General features: G+C 43.1%; 1 protein-coding gene across 9 annotated transcripts in view; it reads right to left on the reverse strand.

Annotated features, from left to right (window-relative positions):
• The window catches only part of psd3l (pleckstrin and Sec7 domain containing 3, like), a 135,832-nt gene that overhangs the window by 51,300 nt on the left and 66,161 nt on the right, over window positions 1-18,371 (reverse strand). For 6 of the 9 annotated variants that reach the window (XM_071351339.1, XM_071351338.1, XM_071351342.1 and 3 more), the window contains 4 exons: window positions 12,515-12,595; window positions 12,174-12,286; window positions 11,143-11,201; window positions 4,014-4,103 (listed from right to left, as the gene is read on the reverse strand). In XM_071351339.1, coding sequence (XP_071207440.1) covers window positions 4,014-4,103; window positions 11,143-11,201; window positions 12,174-12,286; window positions 12,515-12,595 — 343 coding nt within the window. Of the gene's footprint in view, window positions 1-1,161; window positions 1,747-4,013; window positions 4,104-11,142; window positions 11,202-12,173; window positions 12,287-12,514; window positions 12,596-18,371 lie in introns of those variants that run through there. The other 3 variants (XM_071351343.1, XM_071351349.1, XM_071351341.1) reach the window with 3 other exon arrangements.

The following is an 18,371-nucleotide window of genomic DNA, read 5'->3' on the forward strand; positions in this document are numbered from 1 at the left end:
TCCAAGCCATCCAAGCCATGAGGTTGAAGGAATTGTCCGTAGAGCTCAGAGACAGGATTGTGTTGAGCCACAGATCTGGCGAAGGGTACCAAAGAATGTCTGCAGCATTAACGGTCCCCAAGAACAGTGGCCACCATCATTCTTAAATGGAAGTTTGGAACCACCAAGACTCTTCCCAGAGGTGGCCGCCGGGAGATGGTTGTCCTTCTGGATGGTTTTCCCATCTCTGCAGCACTCCACCAATCAGGCCTGTATAGTAGAGTGGCCAGACAGAAGCCACTACTCAGTAGAAAGGCACATGACAGCCCGCTTTCAGTTTGCAAAAAGGCACCTAATGAACTATCAGACCATGAGAAACAAGATTCTCTGGTCTGATGAAACCAAGATTGAACTCTTTGGCCTGAATGCCAAGCGTCACGTCTGGAAACCTGGTACCATCCCTACGGTGAAGCATGGTGGTGGCAGCATCATTTTGTAGGGGTGTCAGGACGGAAGGAAAGACGAATGGAGAAAAGTACAGACAGATCCTTGATGAAAACCTTCTCCAGAGCACTCAGGACATCAGGCTGGGTTTGAGGTTCACCGTCAAACAGGACACCGACCCTAAGCACACAGCCAAGACAACGCAGAAGTTCTGAATGTCCTTGAGTATCCCAGCCAGAGCCCAGACTTGAACCCGATCTAACATATCCGGAGAGACCTGAAAATAGCTGTGCAGCAACGCTAACCATCCAACCTGACAAAGCTTGAGAGGATCTGAGTAGAGGAGCGGGAGAAACTCCCCAAATACAGGCGTGGAAAGTTTGTAGCGTCATATCCAAGACGATTCAAGGCTGTAATTGCTGCAAAAAGTGCTTCAACAAAGTAATGAGTAAAGGGTCTGAATACTTATGTAAGTGTGATTTGTTTTTATTTTTAATACATTTGTTTGTTGAATGAACATCCCCTGATCTATACATCCCTACATCTCATATTTGACATTACAAAAGGACGGTGTTGATATGATAGCTGGCATGATCGGAACATTTCAGTGATGAGTGTAAAGGCCATCCATCACCCTATCGTAGGTCATGTACATCTGTAAATGATCCAAAATGGCCTTATGTTATACAGAAGAAAAAATCAAAATACTTTCATAGGATAGCAACGACATGAAATGCTAAACATGTGAATAATGTTTGCAGTGCCAGTACACTCAATCGCATTCATATGCCACCAGTTTAGCGAGTGGTTTCCCCAGTGATGTCTCTGCAAATGCAGTAGTTTTATTTTTTAAATGTGAAATTAGATGACTAATGGTTGTGAATAGGCTACAGGGTGTTTTTTGAGTTTTACAACTGTTATTTGGCCTGTTAAAATGATTCATATATTCATTTAAAAAGGACATTTTAAAATGTTTTACTATGGACACCAATATTGATAAATTAGGGCCAGAGAATTAATAGGGGGTGAAAAAATATATGTGTGGTTGCAAAATAGATAAAATGTGAATATTTTATCTTGTCCTAGACATTCCAGAGCAATATGACAAAGTTAAGAAAACAGATTACTGCTCTGCTGGGTTTCCACATATGAAGTATGAAAGATATATGCTAGATCAAGTACTTCTAGTCTTTATTTAATGTCTTGCATCACAGTGAGGCACTGCTGTTTTTGATGTTGTTATCTGATAATTGGCACTCGATGCAGGTGCATTTGTCACCAATATGTAGGGGGGGGGTCCTGTGATTCCCAAGCATGAAGCACCTAAAAGGACAAAGCCATCAATCAATATTCTCAGAGCAGCTATGCCAATTTCTCTCCAGGATATAGCAGAGGTTGTCTCAAGGTCGTATAACTGCACCTTGAACAACCAGTTATTCATAAGGAGGCATCCACTAATCAGTAACACATTTTTTATTTGTTGAATAAAGTACAAATCTTTCTATTCTCCACAACCAAAATGTTCAATGTCATGGACTATACTTGGCATTTGTATTGTTACTATACATACACTACATGACCAAAAGTATGTGGACACCTGCTCGTTGAACATCTCATTCAAACATCATGGGCATTAGCTTTCTCCTGGTATCCGCCAAACCCAGATTCGTCTGTCGGACTGCCAGATGGTGAAGCGCGGTTCATCACTCCAGAGAATGCATTTCCACTGCTCTAGAGTACAATAGCGGCGAGCTTTACGCCACTCCAGCCGACGCTTGGCGTCGCGCATGGTGATCTTAGGCTTGTGTGCAGCTGCTGTACCATGGAAGCCAATTTCATGAAGCTCGTGACGAACAGTTCTTGCGCTGACGTTGCTTCCAGAGGCAGTTTGGAACTCGGTAGTGAGTGGTGCAACCAAGGACAGACAATTGTTGCATGCTATGCGCTTCAGCATTCTGCGGTCCAGTTCTGTGAGCTTGTGTGACCTACCACTTCACGGCTGAGCCGTTGTTGCTCCTAGATGTTTCCACTTCAAAATAACTGCACTTACAGCTGACCGGGGCAGGTCTAGCAGGCCAGAAATTTGACAAACTGACTTGTTGGAAAGGTGGCATCCTATGACAGTGCCACGTTGAAAGTCACTGAGCTCTTTAGTAAGGACATTCTACTGCCAATCTTTGTTTATGGAGATTGCATGGCTGTGTGCTGTCAACAACTGGTGTGGGTGAAATAGCTGAATTAACTCATTTGAAGGGGTGTCCACATACTTTTGTGCATTTATTCATCTGAAATGCAGAAAATATCTGATCTGAAAAGATGCACAAAATGTACATTAACTCATGTCAGAATTTTGTAGACAACACAGTACAGTCCCATTCTCTACAGAGCCAAACTAAAGCCATGAAGCAAATTCCCAAAAGACTAAAGGAGAAAGAAGAGAAGCTAAGATGACTTATCCAAGCTGGCACCAGGCGATGCCGAGGAGGCACAGTAAGGGCATTTTGCTTTGCCTGGAGATCGTCATCCTGCCCACCATTTGGCCATGTCCAATGCCAACGGGTGTTATTGCCAAACGCTAGTCGATGCAAGAAATTTGCTGTGAGAGCTAGGTGTGTGTTCTTTTTAATTAGACAGGAGGGGGGGATATTATTTCATTAAATGATGAACAGTGAGACGGAGTCTTGGCAGAACATGCTAATTTCCTATTTTCTTGGGCAGTGGAGCTTATGGCCAGCAGGGCTGTGCTCTGGTTCGCCCAGCAAGGGAGTAAGCTTCAGCCACACCGAGTGTGCCAACACCGGACATCTCAGAATGACCGTGGGAAGAGATTAAGCAGCAGGAAGTGTTGCTTTCTATTGGTGCAATATTGGCAGGTCACTGAGATGATTGCAATATTTGCTGATGGTGAAAATACTGCAGGTTCATTAAACTGCAGTATCCCTTGCCTATAATCCATATCCTCTTAGAGAAAATGATACCTAAAAACTTGAAGGCCCTCAAGTAAACAAAAAAGACATTAAGAATATTACAATATGTCTAATGTTTTTGCAGTGTACTAACTGAAGAACTAGTAGCAACAAATAGTTTGCATAGTTCACCATAGACCACAGCAGCTGCCATAATATAAGTGGACTGTAATAGAACCTTCTATGCTTGTGTGGTCTGATGTTTCACTTTGAGGCAAAGTCCCAAGACCTTTATACCCGGTCTCCAATGACAGAACCTACCTAGCACTAATTAATACCAGGGTAGAACGTTTGTCATTCGGTTGTAAGTCATTCAGAATATCAGGTTAACAAATATCAGGTTAACGTGGGCTGAATGGCCGAGGCAAGTGCTGTCTGACGGCTGAAGGGATCGGATTGTCATTCGAACAGAGTGGAGCTAATATCGCGTTTTGTGTTACCTGGTGCAATAGAAGTCTCCTCTTTCACATGACAGGCCATTGGACCAGTCTATCCACAGTCTTGTTTCACTCACGCCATTGAGGCCCTCATTATTTTACATTTGAGGGCCTCCAGACATGATCCTCCATCACCCGTACACAATCACTGGCAAATTATTGAATGAGGCAAAGCAACAGGACCTACCTTTAGGAGGTCTCGGGGGAAATCTTGTCCTCCATTTAACCCTTCCAGGTTATTGATGAATTCCTGGCACGTCATCTTCTTCCCGATATTCTGTAAGGTGTAGGAAACATTTATAACTGGGACGATGTGAAAGGAGCATCAGACCGAGGCCTTGGTTAACCCTATCAACATTACACAGTTTGAACTTATTGACAAGTTAAGGGTGCCATGATCATGACTTACTTTATGGAGGAAGCAGAGCATCGACCTGCATTACAAAATAGTTCCTGACCCTGAATACAAAACTAAGTGGATAGGTGCTACATTCATGGCTACATCAATCTGAGCTACTATAAATTTGGCATCATCCATACATTTATCATTTCAGAATAGGCACCAAGTCCAGAATTCTAATACGGACATCAAGGGTATACGGAGGTGGGAAAGTGGCATCTTATGGAATTGGAAGATATAATCACTTGGCTCCCATAAGAAAAGACCATTAAGTGTTTTGCTCTGAGGCAGTAAGTAAGTCGCTGGCTGGATAAGAGTACACTAGGGGGAATTTTAAGTCCCGATTGAATGTAGGTGCAATCAAATACTATCTTTATTCGATACATTGGATTTAATTCAAATAACCAAACGTTGTAAAAGAAAAGTTACAAGATCATTGCTGCGGCATAGTATATCAGTGGGTTTTAGAGGAGGTACCTACGGTGCACTAAAACTAAAAAGTTTGGACATTATTAATATTATTAACTACTACAAAAATGACCTACATTATCTGGTACATCGTTGTTGTGCAGTGTGTTCCCACAACGCACCACAAAGAAATCCCAGTCTAAAACTAAACTCCATTAAAGCACTCAACCAAAACACGCTGGTACTGTAGACACTCAACCAAACTACGCTGGTACTGTACACTCATGTCAAGTAAGGAGGTCTGTTTCCCAATTGAACCCTGTACAACTGGCTTTCAGAAACATAAAAATACCTTTGGCAAAATTAAAACACTTGTAACATTACACATGTATCATTAGTAAAGATTGAACAAGGTTTTTCCTTCTAGTACGAAATGGTTGTAGACTAGATCACTCTAATATTGCTGTTAATAGTGTAGGGGACGAAAGCTAGTATTCACTGCAACCGCTTGTTCAAACAGAACGAGCAGACGGTGTTTGTTCCAATGACTTGACGGTTCCTGCCAACACCGGCCAGAGTTTATAGGTGGACGGCACTGACAAATGTTCAGACTGGCACAAGATTTCCAAAAGGCAACACAGAGCACGTTTTGATCTATATAACGGCAAGCGCTGACAATCTCTCTGTGTACGAGTGTTAGAGTGCAAGGAGGGCTTGTAATGAAATCCTATACATTATGTTTAGAGTGCATACTCCACATCAACATTTTGTTGTTCAGAGATTCTCTTTAATCTATGCTACACCAACAGGCATCCATTTACTGTGCAATGACGCCACGGACCAATCTAAGACAATAAAATATCCTCTCCGTTTCAACTCGCTAGCAAACTATTTCTTATGTTTAGTCCCCCCAACCTTCAGAACAAGACTTGTGACTGCTTATAGGCAAGGTCAGAGAGAGCCTCTGGTGGCTGTGTGCATCCCATAACTTGCCCATAGTGCCAATGATCACAAGTAATTGTATCTCCCCTGAGAACGTAAATATACTTGAGTGACCATTAAATTAATTCCCAGCAGGTTGTTTTCACCCAGGGCTCTCGAAAACACAGTTCCAGCAACAAAAAGAAGATATATGCTTTCATGTGAGCACATCATAGCAGCTCGTGGCCACACAGCGATGCCGAGGCCGTTTCAGGCTGGACTATTCTAATAGCAGAGTTTAATCATGTTTTAATGGCATAGTGCTGTGGGCCCCGTGCAGCAGAGTAATCATTGAACTATACTAAACAAAAATAAACATGCAACAAATTCCGAGATTTAGCTGAGTTATAGTTCATCTAAGGAATTCAGTCAAATTAAATTAATTAATTAGGCCCTAATCTACAGAATTCACATGACTGGGCAGGGGCTCAGCCATGGGTGGGCCTAGACCCACCCACTGGGAGCCAGGCCCAACCAATCAGAATTAGTTTTTCCCACAAAAGGGCTTTATTACAGAAATAACTAATCCATCCCTTAACTTCTCTAGGATAGGGAGCAGCATTTTCACTTTTGGAAAAATAGCGTGCCCAATTTCAACTTCCTTCTACTCATCCCCAGAATATAAGATATGTATATTATTAGTAGATTTGGTTAGAAAACACTGAAATATCTAAAACTGTTTGAATCATGTCTGTGAGTATAACAGAACTTATGTAGCAGGCAAAACCCCGAGGACAAACCGTTCAGATTTCTTTTTTTTTAAGTCACTGTCTGTTCAATGAGTTTATTGGGATACTAGATTTCTAATTGACTTGTTCGCAGTTCCTACCGCTTCCACTGGATGTCACCAGTCTTTGGAAATTGGTTGAGGTTATTCCTTTGTGTAATGAAGAAGTACGGCCATCTTGAACGAGTGTCACTTGAAGTGTACTTTTTGAGAGAGGCGCATGACTCGAAAAGTAGCGTCAGATTGTTGTCTTCTTGTATTGAACAGATAGTCCCGTCTTCAATTTGATCGATTATTAACGTTTAAAAATACCTACAGTTGTATTACAAAAGTAGTTTGAAATGTTTTGGCAAAGTTTACACGTAACTATTAAGATATTTTGTAGTGACGTTGCGCAAATTGGAAGCTGTTTTTTTCTGGATCAAACGCGCCAAATAAATTGACATTTTGTATATATATGGACGGAATTAATTGAACAAAAGGACCATTTGTGATGTTTATGGGACATATTGGAGTGCCAACAAAAGAAGCTTGCCAAAGGTAAGGCATTATTTATATTTTATTTCTGCGTTTTGTGTTGTGCCTGAAGGGTTGAAATATGCTACACTCTCTTTGTTTACTGTTGTGCTATCATCAGATAATAGCATCTTATGCTTTCGCTGAAAAGCCTTTTTGAAATCTGACATGTTGGCTGAATTCACAACGAGTGTAGCTTTAATTTGGTATCTTACATGTGTGATTTAATGAAAGTTTGATTTTTATAGTAATATTTTTGAATTTGGCGCGCTACATTTTTCTGGATTTTGGCCAAGTGGGACGCTACCGTCCCACATATCCCAGAGAGGTTTTAAGTTATCACATTTTTTAAAATAAAATGTCATTACTGATATCAGCCAATAGAAACGCATTGAATAACATTCACTACATGGAACAACATATCAAAATAAAGTTTGTTTTTAAGAGTCTGTCCTATATCAGATCAGGAAATGACATACCGACACACACACAGCAAAAAAAAGAATCGTCCTGTCACTGTCAACTGCGTATATTTTATGCAAACTTAACATAAATATTAAATATTTGTATGAACATAACAAGATTCAATAGACAAACTGAACAAGTTCGACAGACATGTGACTAACAGAAATTGAATAATGTGTCCATGACCAAAGGGGGGGTCAAAATCAAAATAAGTCAGTATCTGGTGTGGCCACCAGCTGCATTAAGTACTGCAGTGCATCTCCTCCTCATGGACTGCACCAGATTTGCCAGTTCTTGCTGTGAGATGTTACCCCACTCTTCCACCAAGGCACCTGCAAGTTCCCAGACATTTCTGGGGGGAATGGCCCTAGCCCTCACCCTCCGATCCAGCAGGTCCCAGATGTGCTCAATAGGATTGAGATCCGGGCTCTTCGCTGGCCATGGCAGAACACTGACATTCCTGTCTCGCTGGAAATCATGTACAGAACGAGCAGTATGGCTGGTGGCATTGTCATGCTGGAGGGTCATGTCAGGATGAGCCTGCAGGAAGGGTACCACATGAGGGAGGAGGATGTCTTCCCTGTAACGCACAGCGTTGAGATTTCCTGCAATGACAACAAGCTCAGTCCGATGATGCTGTGACACCGCCCCAGACCATGACAGACCCTGCAAATCGATCCCGCTCCAGAGTACAGACCTCGGTGTAATGCTCATTCCTTCGACGATAAACGCGAATCCGACCATCACTCCTGGTGAGACAAAACCGCGACTCGTCCGTGAAGAGCACTTTTTGCCAGTCCTGTCTGGTTCAGCGACGGTGGGTTTGTGCCCATAGGCGACGTTGTTGCCGGTGATGTCTGGTGAGGACCTGCCTTACAACAGGCCTACAAGCCCTCCGTCCAGCCTCTCTCAGCCTATTGCAGACAGTCTGAGCACTGATGGAGGGATAGTGCGTTCCTGGTGTAACTCGGGCAGTTGTTGTTGCCATCCTGTACCTGTCCCGCAGGTTTGATTTTCGGATGTACCGATCCTGTGCAGGTGTTGTTACACGTGGTCTGCCAATGTGAGGGTGATCAGCTGTCCGTCCTGTCTCCCTGTAGCGCTGTCTTAGGCGTCTCACAGTGCGGACTTTGCAATATATTGCCCTGGCCACATCTGCAGTCCTCATGCCTCCTTGCAGCATGCCTAAGGCACGTTCACGCAGATGAGCAGGGACCCTGGGCATCTTTCCTTTGGTGTTTTTCAGAGTCAGTAGAAAGGCCACTTCAGTGTCCTAAGTTTTCATAACTGTGACCTTAATTGAAGGTCCTCAAGAACACAGTGGTTTCCATCATTCTTAAATGGAAGTTTGGAACCCCCAAGACTTTTCCTAGAGCTGGCCGCCTGGCCAAACTGAGCAATCACGGGAGAAGGGCCTTGGTCAGGTGACCAAGAACCTGACGGACACTCTGATAGAGCTCCAGAGTCTGTGGAGATGGAAGAACCTTCCAGAAACACAACCATCTCTGCAGCACTCCACCAATCAGGCCAGATGTGTGGCCAGATGGAAGCCACTCTTCAGTAAAAGGCACATGACAGCCTGCTTGGAGTTTGCCAAAAGGCACCTAAAGGACTCTGACCATGACAAACAAGATACTCTGGTCTGATAAAACCAACATTGAACTCTTTGGCCTGAATTCCAAGGCTCACGTCTGGAGGAAACCTGGCACCATCCCTACGGTGAAGCATGGTAGTGGCAGCATCATGCTGTGGGGATGTTTTTCAGCGGCAGGGACTGGGAGACTAGTCAGGATCGGGGGAAAGATGAACGTGCAAAGTACAGAGAGATCCTTGATGAAAACCTGCTCCAGAGCACTCAGAACCTTAGACTGGGGTGAAGGTTCACCTTCCAACTGGATCTCAAATATATTTTGATTTGTTTCACACTTTCTTGGCTAGTACATGATTCCATGTGTCATTTCATAGTTTTGATGTCTTCTATTATTCTACAATGCAGAAAATAGTAAAAAATAAATAAAACCCCTGGAATGAGTAGGTGTCTGAACTTTTGACTGGTACTGTATATCTAGTTTAAACAGACGGATTTTGATGGGGATTTTTGTATTATGTTAATTACATTTCTAAGGGTGCGTGACCATTGTAGGCTAAGTGTTAATCAGCTTCTTGATATGCCATACCTGTCAAGTGGCTGGATCATCTTGACAAAGGATAAAATGCTCACTAACAGGGATGTAAACTAATTTGTGCACAACATTTGAGAAATAAGCTTTTTGGGCATATGGATAATTTTTGTGATCTTTAATTTCAGCTCATGAAATATGCAACCAGCACTTCACGTGTTGAATTTATATTTTGGTTCAGTGTAGTATTTAAAAAAAATCAAAGGCTAGTCTGAGAGGGAAGAGACTAATTAAAATAAATGTAATCTCTCACCAGTTGCAATGTGTTTGACAGTTAGCTTGACTTAGAAGTGAGGCAAGGCTTTCTTAAGAGCAAACCGAGTCTGTCACAGTGTCATGGCGTTGATCAGACTGACTAATGCCTACCTAACCAAAGCCTGTATGGCCGAGTAGGGAGCCACAAGCAGATGGTACATGGGAGAAAAAACATTGACCAGACGGAGAAAATATCCAAAACCTTGAGCCAATACAAAGTTACATTAACACTACTTTCCATCACTTGCATGCACATTACAATCAGAGTGCATAGCCGACCCCTCTTCTGTGTAAGAGGAGCACATAATATAATTAAATGGACAGATCTCCCCCGAAATCTATTGATCCCAGTATTTATTGAGTGGTGGTGGGCAAACCAACCAGTCATCCTCTAACTGCCCCTGTTCCCAAACAGAAGGTGTGTGTTGGACAGGCACCGCTTCGTTAGCCATTCATCACTGCTCTGTGTCCTTGTCTAGAAGTATTCAGCCATTTTACAGGAGGGACTGGAGAGGATCCCAGGGTGACGTGGTAGCCTTCACTTTATAAATTGCTCAAAGCTTTAAAAAAACACTAAATCAAATAAAAGCCTGAAATTTAGCTGCCGGTTCTCAGAGAGGGTGATGTAAAAAAAAAATATGAAATTATCTTTGAGGCACAAGCTTAATATTTAGAATAAGAATAATTGTTTTTGTAATCAAATATATGTTATTGAGTCTCCTTGTAAAGAAAGACACACAAAAAGGGGCAATCTGGGGTTGGTACATTCATTATATATTTATTTATGTATGATCTATAGCCAATCATATATTTATTTATGTATGATCTATAGCCAATCATATATTTATTTATGTAATGTATGATCTATAGCCAATAATTATACATGTATTTAGGTATGATCTATAGCCAATCATTATATATTTATTTATGTACGAACTATAGCCAATCATTATATATATTTTATGTATGATCTATAGCCAATCATTATTGAAGAATCTAACTTAAAAATGCCTTATGAGCTTAGGTCAACTGTTGCACCCCATCAGAACCTTAAATAAGCTTATTTTAGTCCATTTATTTTTTTGTAAACAATGTATAACTTCAAAACATGGTTAACATTATCCCCTTGATCTCATGGAGGGTCAGTCCTTACATCTATAGCTCTGTCTAGGAATTTGAGAGTGGTTACATTTCTCCATTCCCATCCTTTAGTTGTTTTAACCCCCCAAATATTGTCAGGGTGAATGCTTTGCTGCTGTTTGAATGCCAGATTGCCCCTTTAACAATGCCTTATGTGATAAGATTAGTGTAGTGGTTCTCAAGGGTTAGAATGGCAGGAACAAAAGGTCAAAAGCTCAGCAGAGAAAGAGAGTGAAGAACTTACATGGCCATGAAGGTCCGTGTTCAACAGCATCAGAGCACATGTAAGGCAATGGGCTCCATCTGCAAAAATTAGGTTAATTAGTGAAGGTGAAATTTAAGAGTACCCATTTTAGCAATGACGGATGGTTGTTCTGTGTTAATATGTACATCAACAAATGTCTTGTTAATGTTATATTTCATGAGCAACGGGATACAGGTTGTGGTGGTTAGACCAGCAAGGTACAAAAATTGTTTTATCTTTCTCATGCTGCTGAAATGTCACATCTTGCACAGGCGGATTTATAAAGATGCCCTCTAGAAAGGCACAAGTCCCCCCTATGATGATCACAACATCCATTTCTACATAGTGGTGTAACATCACTTCCATGGCAACGAGAGGACCGTTTTAGCTTTTACCCATACTGGTCAGAGGCTTGTTGTTACTAAGACTGTTGCTATGGAAGACATGACACTGGTATTGGGGGAGTACTGTAGACTGCATTTGAAGGTAAAACCAATGCATTTGATTCCATTGAAATGGACATTGTTAGAAAGACTACAGTCTAATATGACTACTGAGCCAATGAAGTGACTCATGGTTTAAGACTGTTGCGTCAAATGCCTCAATGAAAGCTACACGATATAATCAAGCAATGAGGAACGAGGGGGCGTGGAATATGGCCAATATACCACGGCTAAGGGCTGTTCTTTTGCACGACGCAAAGCGTATATCACAAACCCCCGAGGTGCCTTATTGCTATTATAAACTGGTTACCAACGTAATTAGATCAGTAAAAAAATGTATATTTTGCCATAGCCATGGTATAAGGTCTCATATACCACAGTTGTCAGCCAATCAGCATTCAGGGCTGGCACCACCCAGTATATAACTAGTGGAACTAACACAGCAAATAGTAACCCTTCAGCACACACTGAGATATGACAAAAGCTTTGGTATGTCAGCCATTGGTAAGCACTTTTCACATCTTGTTTAAATCACTCAAAACACTTGTCAAGTCATGTTAGCACAGACACAAAGAAGTGAACAAGTACCTTGTGAGGAGATGACGGCGGGGTTACATTGATAGTACCTATTGGAAAAGTGGATCAAAACCCGTTCTCTCTCCTGGGTTTCGCCTATTAGTGCAAAAGCTTTCAAGAAAGATCTGAGGACACAGAAGCAGCAAGTCAGATGAAATGAAGTGCATACATCAATATCAGGGCTTCTTGAGGGGGAAAAAAAACAAAACACTGGTCGTGTTTTGTAAGATGTAATTTATTTGGATTACCGGGGAGGCAGGCATTAAACCTCAAATATGTTTTGAGAAATGCCTTTGTTGCCTGCATGCTTGAACTAAATTTGTCAAATGGCTACAATAGTGATAAATGGTTACCTGAGAGATTGGTCCAATGTCATCCCTGTAAACTCAAAAAATGTGAGGTACTCTTCAGCAACCATCTTGCTGAAGTCATTGCTGTAAGAAAGAAAGATAATGGTGTTTAGATACACACCAAAGACCACAATTGCCAGTAACAAAACTCACAAGTAAATACTTTAGAGGTAACTGTTGCCTTGCCACTAGGATTCAAAACTCCCCACATACTCCCCTGAAAGGGTCAAGGATCTCAGGCTCTTACTGGTTTGTATAGAGCCGTGTACAGAGCTGTGTATAGAGCGCATCACTTTCATACCTAAAAACACAGCAGGCCTTGACTTCTACACAGCGTTACATTCATTGTTATTTTGAAGGGAAAATACACTTGCGTTTCTATGAACGCCCACAGAGAGAAAAAACCTGTTCCAGTTTCAATCAACAAATGATGTACTGTAGAGGACAAGCACAACTCCACTTTCTTCTAGCGCTACCTGGGGCTCTAGCTGGGGGTTTATCTGGGGCTCTAGCTGGGGGTTTATCTGGGGCTCTAGCTGGGGGTTTATCTGGGGCTCTAGCTGGGGCTTTCTCTGGGGCTCTAGCTGGGGGTTTATCTGGGGCTCTAGCTGGGGGTTTATCTGGGGCTCTAGCTGGGGGTTTATCTGGGGCTCTAGCTGGGGGTTTATCTGGGGCTCTAGCTGGGGGTTTATCTGGGGCTTTCTCTGGGGCTCTAGCTGGGGCTTTATCTGGGGCTCTAGCTGGGGGTTTATCTGGGGCTCTAGCTGGGGGTTTATCTGGGGCTTTCTCTGGGGCTCTAGCTGGGGGTTTATCTGGGGCTCTAGCTGGGGGTTTATCTGGGGCTCTAGCTGGGGGTTTATCTGGGGCTCTAGCTGGGGCTCTAGCTGGGGGTTTATCTGGGGCTCTAGCTGGGGGTTTATCTGGGGCTCTAGCTGGGGGTTTATCTGGGGCTCTAGCTGGGGGTTTATCTGGGGCTCTAGCTGGGGTTAGGGCTTTATCGGCTTGGCCCTAATTTATGTGCACTGACACCTGGAGTTGCATGGCAAATGGTCCAGGATCAAAGGACAATGCCCAAGGACTAGCCAAAATGCATATCTGTTAAAGTATTCAGTGGACTGAATATTGTGACATAATAATTCTATAGTATCCATGTATGGTATCTATCTGAAACTTGTTTAAAGAAGATAACTGTTGTTATCCATGGATGCATGATCTCTGTGGTAACTTGCATCTGCACAGGGTGAACTCTGATTCACTATTACGCAAAGGGTTTTTGTCTTCTCAGGAATTCTGTCTTGGTTTTGGGTTGAAAGGTGACACCTTCAGATGTTATAAACGGAATTAAATGCTCTTATCCTGTACCCAGTCCACGGGGGAAGGTTGTATGATCAAATCTCTTTGTTCATGCTTTGTCTTCCAAGTTCAGGATCTATATGCCTAGAAGTATGCTTTGTAAATTAAGCTTTACGCCTTGTATGTGAATCCATTCATTGTACAATTTTAATACAATTTCTGCCTTTGATAGACAATTCTCAGACAAATTCTTGCTAGTCAACTTATTGCCTAATGCTTGCTTGAATATTTTTATTATCTTTATGGAATCAGAAAAACATTCTAATAGGCTAATTACAAGTCGCATGTGAAGTATTTATAGTATCTTATATACACACACGCTAAATATTACTGGCCACTACAGCTGTATCTGGGAATAGTCAGAATAAAGGACAAAGCAATGTAGGAGTTGGTTTCCTTGGCGACACAGACCACTGTATTTGATCAGACTCTCCTTAAAAATCATTGTGCATCTGACAGCCAGTTCATTTTGGGGTTATTCCAATGAATAATAATAATAATTTGTAGAGTATATTCTCCACCTTCACCGCACACAGGAAAACAGGTCAAAACAACACAAAAAGTAGAAGAAAAAAAACAATGCATTAGGTTATATTTTGATGTAAAAGAAAGACTAAACAGATTAAGCAATCGAACAAAAGTTAGCTGGAATAGGTCGGTCTTCAGTTGTTTTTAAATGAGGAAACTGAAGCTGCCTCCTTGACATGTGCAGGTTGAGTGTTGAAGAGCTGAGGGGACACGTGTGCAGGTTGAGTGTTGAAGAGCTGAGGGGGACACGTGTGCAGGTTGAGTGTTGAAGAGCTGAGTGTGCAGGTTGAGTGTTGAAGAGCTGAGGGGACACGTGTGCAGGTTGAGTGTTGAAGAGCTGAGGGGGACACGTGAAGGTTGAAGAGCTGAGGGGGACATGTGAAGGTTGAAGAGCTGAGGGGGACACGTGTGCAGGTTGAGTGTGGAAGAGCTGAGGGGGACATGTGAAGGTTGAGTGTTGAAGAGCTGAGGGGGACATGTGAAGGTTGAGTGTTGAAGAGCTGAGGGGACATGTGAAGGTTGAGTGTTGAAGAGCTGAGGGGACATGTGCGAAGGCCTCGTCACCCATGCTGCACAGATTTGCGTCTGGTGTTAGCAGGCTGTTTGACTCTGACTGTAGTGGGTGTACTGGGGAGTAGCTCTCCAGAATTTGGCATACGTATGTTGGTGCAATAGGTTTTATATAGAGCTCATAAAGGAACCCAAAGTCGCTGAGGATGGCAATTGACAAACAAAACAGCCCTAATACCATTTTATAACATCTTACTAAAATATGCTAATAAGCCTAATTTGTTCTGCTCAATTTCCTAAGTGTAATTGAAATGATAATTGGTGGTGATTATCTAATTTGCCTCAATTCTCATCAGTTTGCCGTTTTGAAAAACTTTCCAATCCGAGCCTTCTGGCACAGCAGTAAAATTACACAACAAAACGGTCTGATGTTATTATGCTACTCATTTCCACTAGCCTGGTCCCAGATCGGTTTTAAATGACCTTAGGAGTTGGAATGACAAAATAAAAACAAAAATCAGGGCTGAGGATACTATTCCACCGAGAGAGAGCGAGCGCAATCGTCTCCTTTTCTTTCTTCTATCGGTGACAGTAACAACCTAGCCAGCAAGTTTCTTCACAGAACTTTTCTTGTTCTTAAAGTAGATCTTTGAGACGCGTGATTTTGTCTCCGAGCGTTGGGCAGGGAGTGACGCAGGCCAAGCTGTGTGACGTCGGGGCTTCAGTTGCAGTATTTACTCGGGTCGAAAATATTGCAGGGCTTGTGGCAGCACTGATCCAAGATGCCTCTCTTAACCATCATATCCATCTGGTATTCTTCTACCTCGTTCTCCTGGACCGATTTCAGCGAGAGGAACTCTGGAAGAAAATCCGAGTCTCTCTTTGGGCTGTAGATGAAGCCTTTCTCTCCACACACCAGGTAGAGGGCGTCCATCAGGTGAGTGCCACACGGGTACCTGGGGGCGAGGGCAGCGTCTGCAGCAGCTTGGAACAAGAGGCCTATGGCGATGGTGGTGAAGCTCTGTAGGAAAGTAGCAGCAGAAATGCCAAAGGACGAATGGTTGAGGCAGAACAACCAGGTCCTCCCCCCATTTACACCCATGGAGCAGACAGGAATTTGCTCTTTGCCAGTTTCTGCGGAAAAAGAGAAGTCACTATGTGATCAAATGGTAAGTGACGATCCAATTGCTCGTCTCATTAGGCATGTTTGTCTTTCTAAGTGAGGGTAGTGGTCCAAGCGCAGGGCTGGTGAACGTGGCGTAACCGACAGGATGCGTGTCTCAGATGTCAAGAGGATTCAGGCATTGGTGGCCTATGCATGGCCCACCTTCTCCTGAATCAGCCATACTAAAGAGCACAGGAGGCGTTTGTTTGAAGGTAGCTAGTGCGAGACAGCTGGTGGCTCCAAGAGTGTTCTGAGCAATGTTAAAGTACTTGGTACCTTTTGGAGGTGAAGGTACTTAGTAACCATATCCTTTTGAGGTGTTAGTGGGATGTTCCATGTTCACACATTGCTCATTAGCTGAATCTCTGAAAATGTCAGATCTTTTTGTGACAACTTCTTCAACAACGCACTCCAAGTTGATGTCATGGTTAAACTGAGACAGCTATATGACATTGGGGCGGCCGGTAGCCTAGTGCTTAGAGGTGAGCCAGCAACCGGGGGGCTGCCAGTTCGAATCCCGGGTCTGATGGGAAAATCTGTCAGGAAGTGAGCTGGCAAACAGAGGGTTGCTGGAATCAAATCCTAGATGCCATTGCCTGCCATTGTGCAAGGCACTGAGCCCCCCACAAAGTGGAAGTCAAATTTCGATTGGACCTTGTGATCTTAATCTTAAATTGCCATGAACAGCAAGATAAACCACTATAGTACTGATCAGTCATTGTGCCCTGAAAGTAACTTTATACTACACTGCCAAAAGTGGACAAGCCTTCAAATTAGTGGATTTGGCTATTTCAACCACACCTGTTGCTGACAGGTGTATAAAACTGAGCACACAGCCATGCAATCTCCATAGACAAATATTGGCAGTAGAATTGGCCCTTACTGAAGAGCTCAGTGACTTTCAACGTGGCACCGTCTTAGAATGCCTTTTTAAACAAGTCAATTCGTAATTTCTGCCCTGCTAGAGCTGCCCCAGTCAATTGTAAGTGCTGTTATTGTGAAGTGGAAACGTCTAAGAGCAACTACGGCTCAGCTGCAACGTGATAGGCCACACAAGCTCACAAAATGGGACTGCCCAGTGCTGAAGCGCATAAACATTGTCTGTCCTCAGTTGCAACACTCACTACCGAGTTCCAAACTGCCTCGAAGCAACGTCAGCACAAGCACGGTTTGTCGGGAGCTTAATGAAATGGGTTTCCACGAGCAGCCGCACATAAGCCTAAGATCACCATGCGCAATGCAAAGCGTTGGCTGGAGTGGTGTAAAGCTCGCCGTCATTGGACTCTGGAGCAGGGGAAACGCGTTCTCTGGCATGATTGGTGTTCCGACGGACGAATCTGGGTTTGGCAGATGCCAGGAGAACGCTACCTGCCCAAATGCATAGAGCCAACTGTAAAGTTTGGTGGAGGAGTGATAATGGTCTGGGGCTGTTTTTCATGGTTCGGGCTAGGCCCCTTACACGGAACCCAAACCGGCTGCGCGCGTGCGCCATCGTGCATAAATGTATTTTGCCCACCCACACAAACGCGATCACGACACGTAGGTTAAAATATCAAAACAAACTCTGAACCAATAACATTAATTTGGGGACAGGTCGAAAAGCATTAAACATTTATGCCAATTTAGCTAGTTAGCTTGCACTTGCTAGCTAACGTTAATTTGTCCTATTTAGCTAGCTTGCTGTTGCTAGCTAATTTGTCCTGGGATAAACATTGAGTTGTTATTTTACCTGAAATGCACAAGGACCTCTACTCCGACAATTAATCCACACATAAAACGGCCAACCGAATCGTTTCTAGTTCTCTCCTCCTTCCAGGCTTTTTCATCGTTTAACTTATATGGTGATCGCATCTAAACTTTAATTGTATTACCACGACTACCGGCAAAACAGTTCGTCTTCCAATCACCCACGTGGGTATAACCAATGAGGAGATGGCACCTGCTTCTATAAACCAATGAGGAGATGGGAGAGGCAGGACTTGCAGCGCGATCTGCGTCAGAAATAGGAATGAGTTCTATTTTAGCCCTTGGCGTCACAGACGCTCGTTGGCGCGCGCGAGCAGTGTGGGTGCAATAATTGAATAACATGGATTTCTACATTTATTTTGCGAAGTGTTAGCGTTCAGATTTCCCTTCCCTGGAACTACGGCATACAATGCCATTCTAGAAGATTCTGTGCTTCCAACTTTGTGGCAACAGTTTGGGGAACTCCCTTTCCTGTTTCAGCATGACAATGCCCCGGTGCAAAAAGCGAGGTCCATACAGAAATGGTTTGTCGAGATCGGTGTGGAAGAACTTGACTGG

The sequence above is a fragment of the Salvelinus alpinus genome, chromosome 18 (assembly GCF_045679555.1).
Source record: "Salvelinus alpinus chromosome 18, SLU_Salpinus.1, whole genome shotgun sequence".
Taxonomy (NCBI): Eukaryota; Metazoa; Chordata; class Actinopteri; order Salmoniformes; family Salmonidae; genus Salvelinus; species Salvelinus alpinus.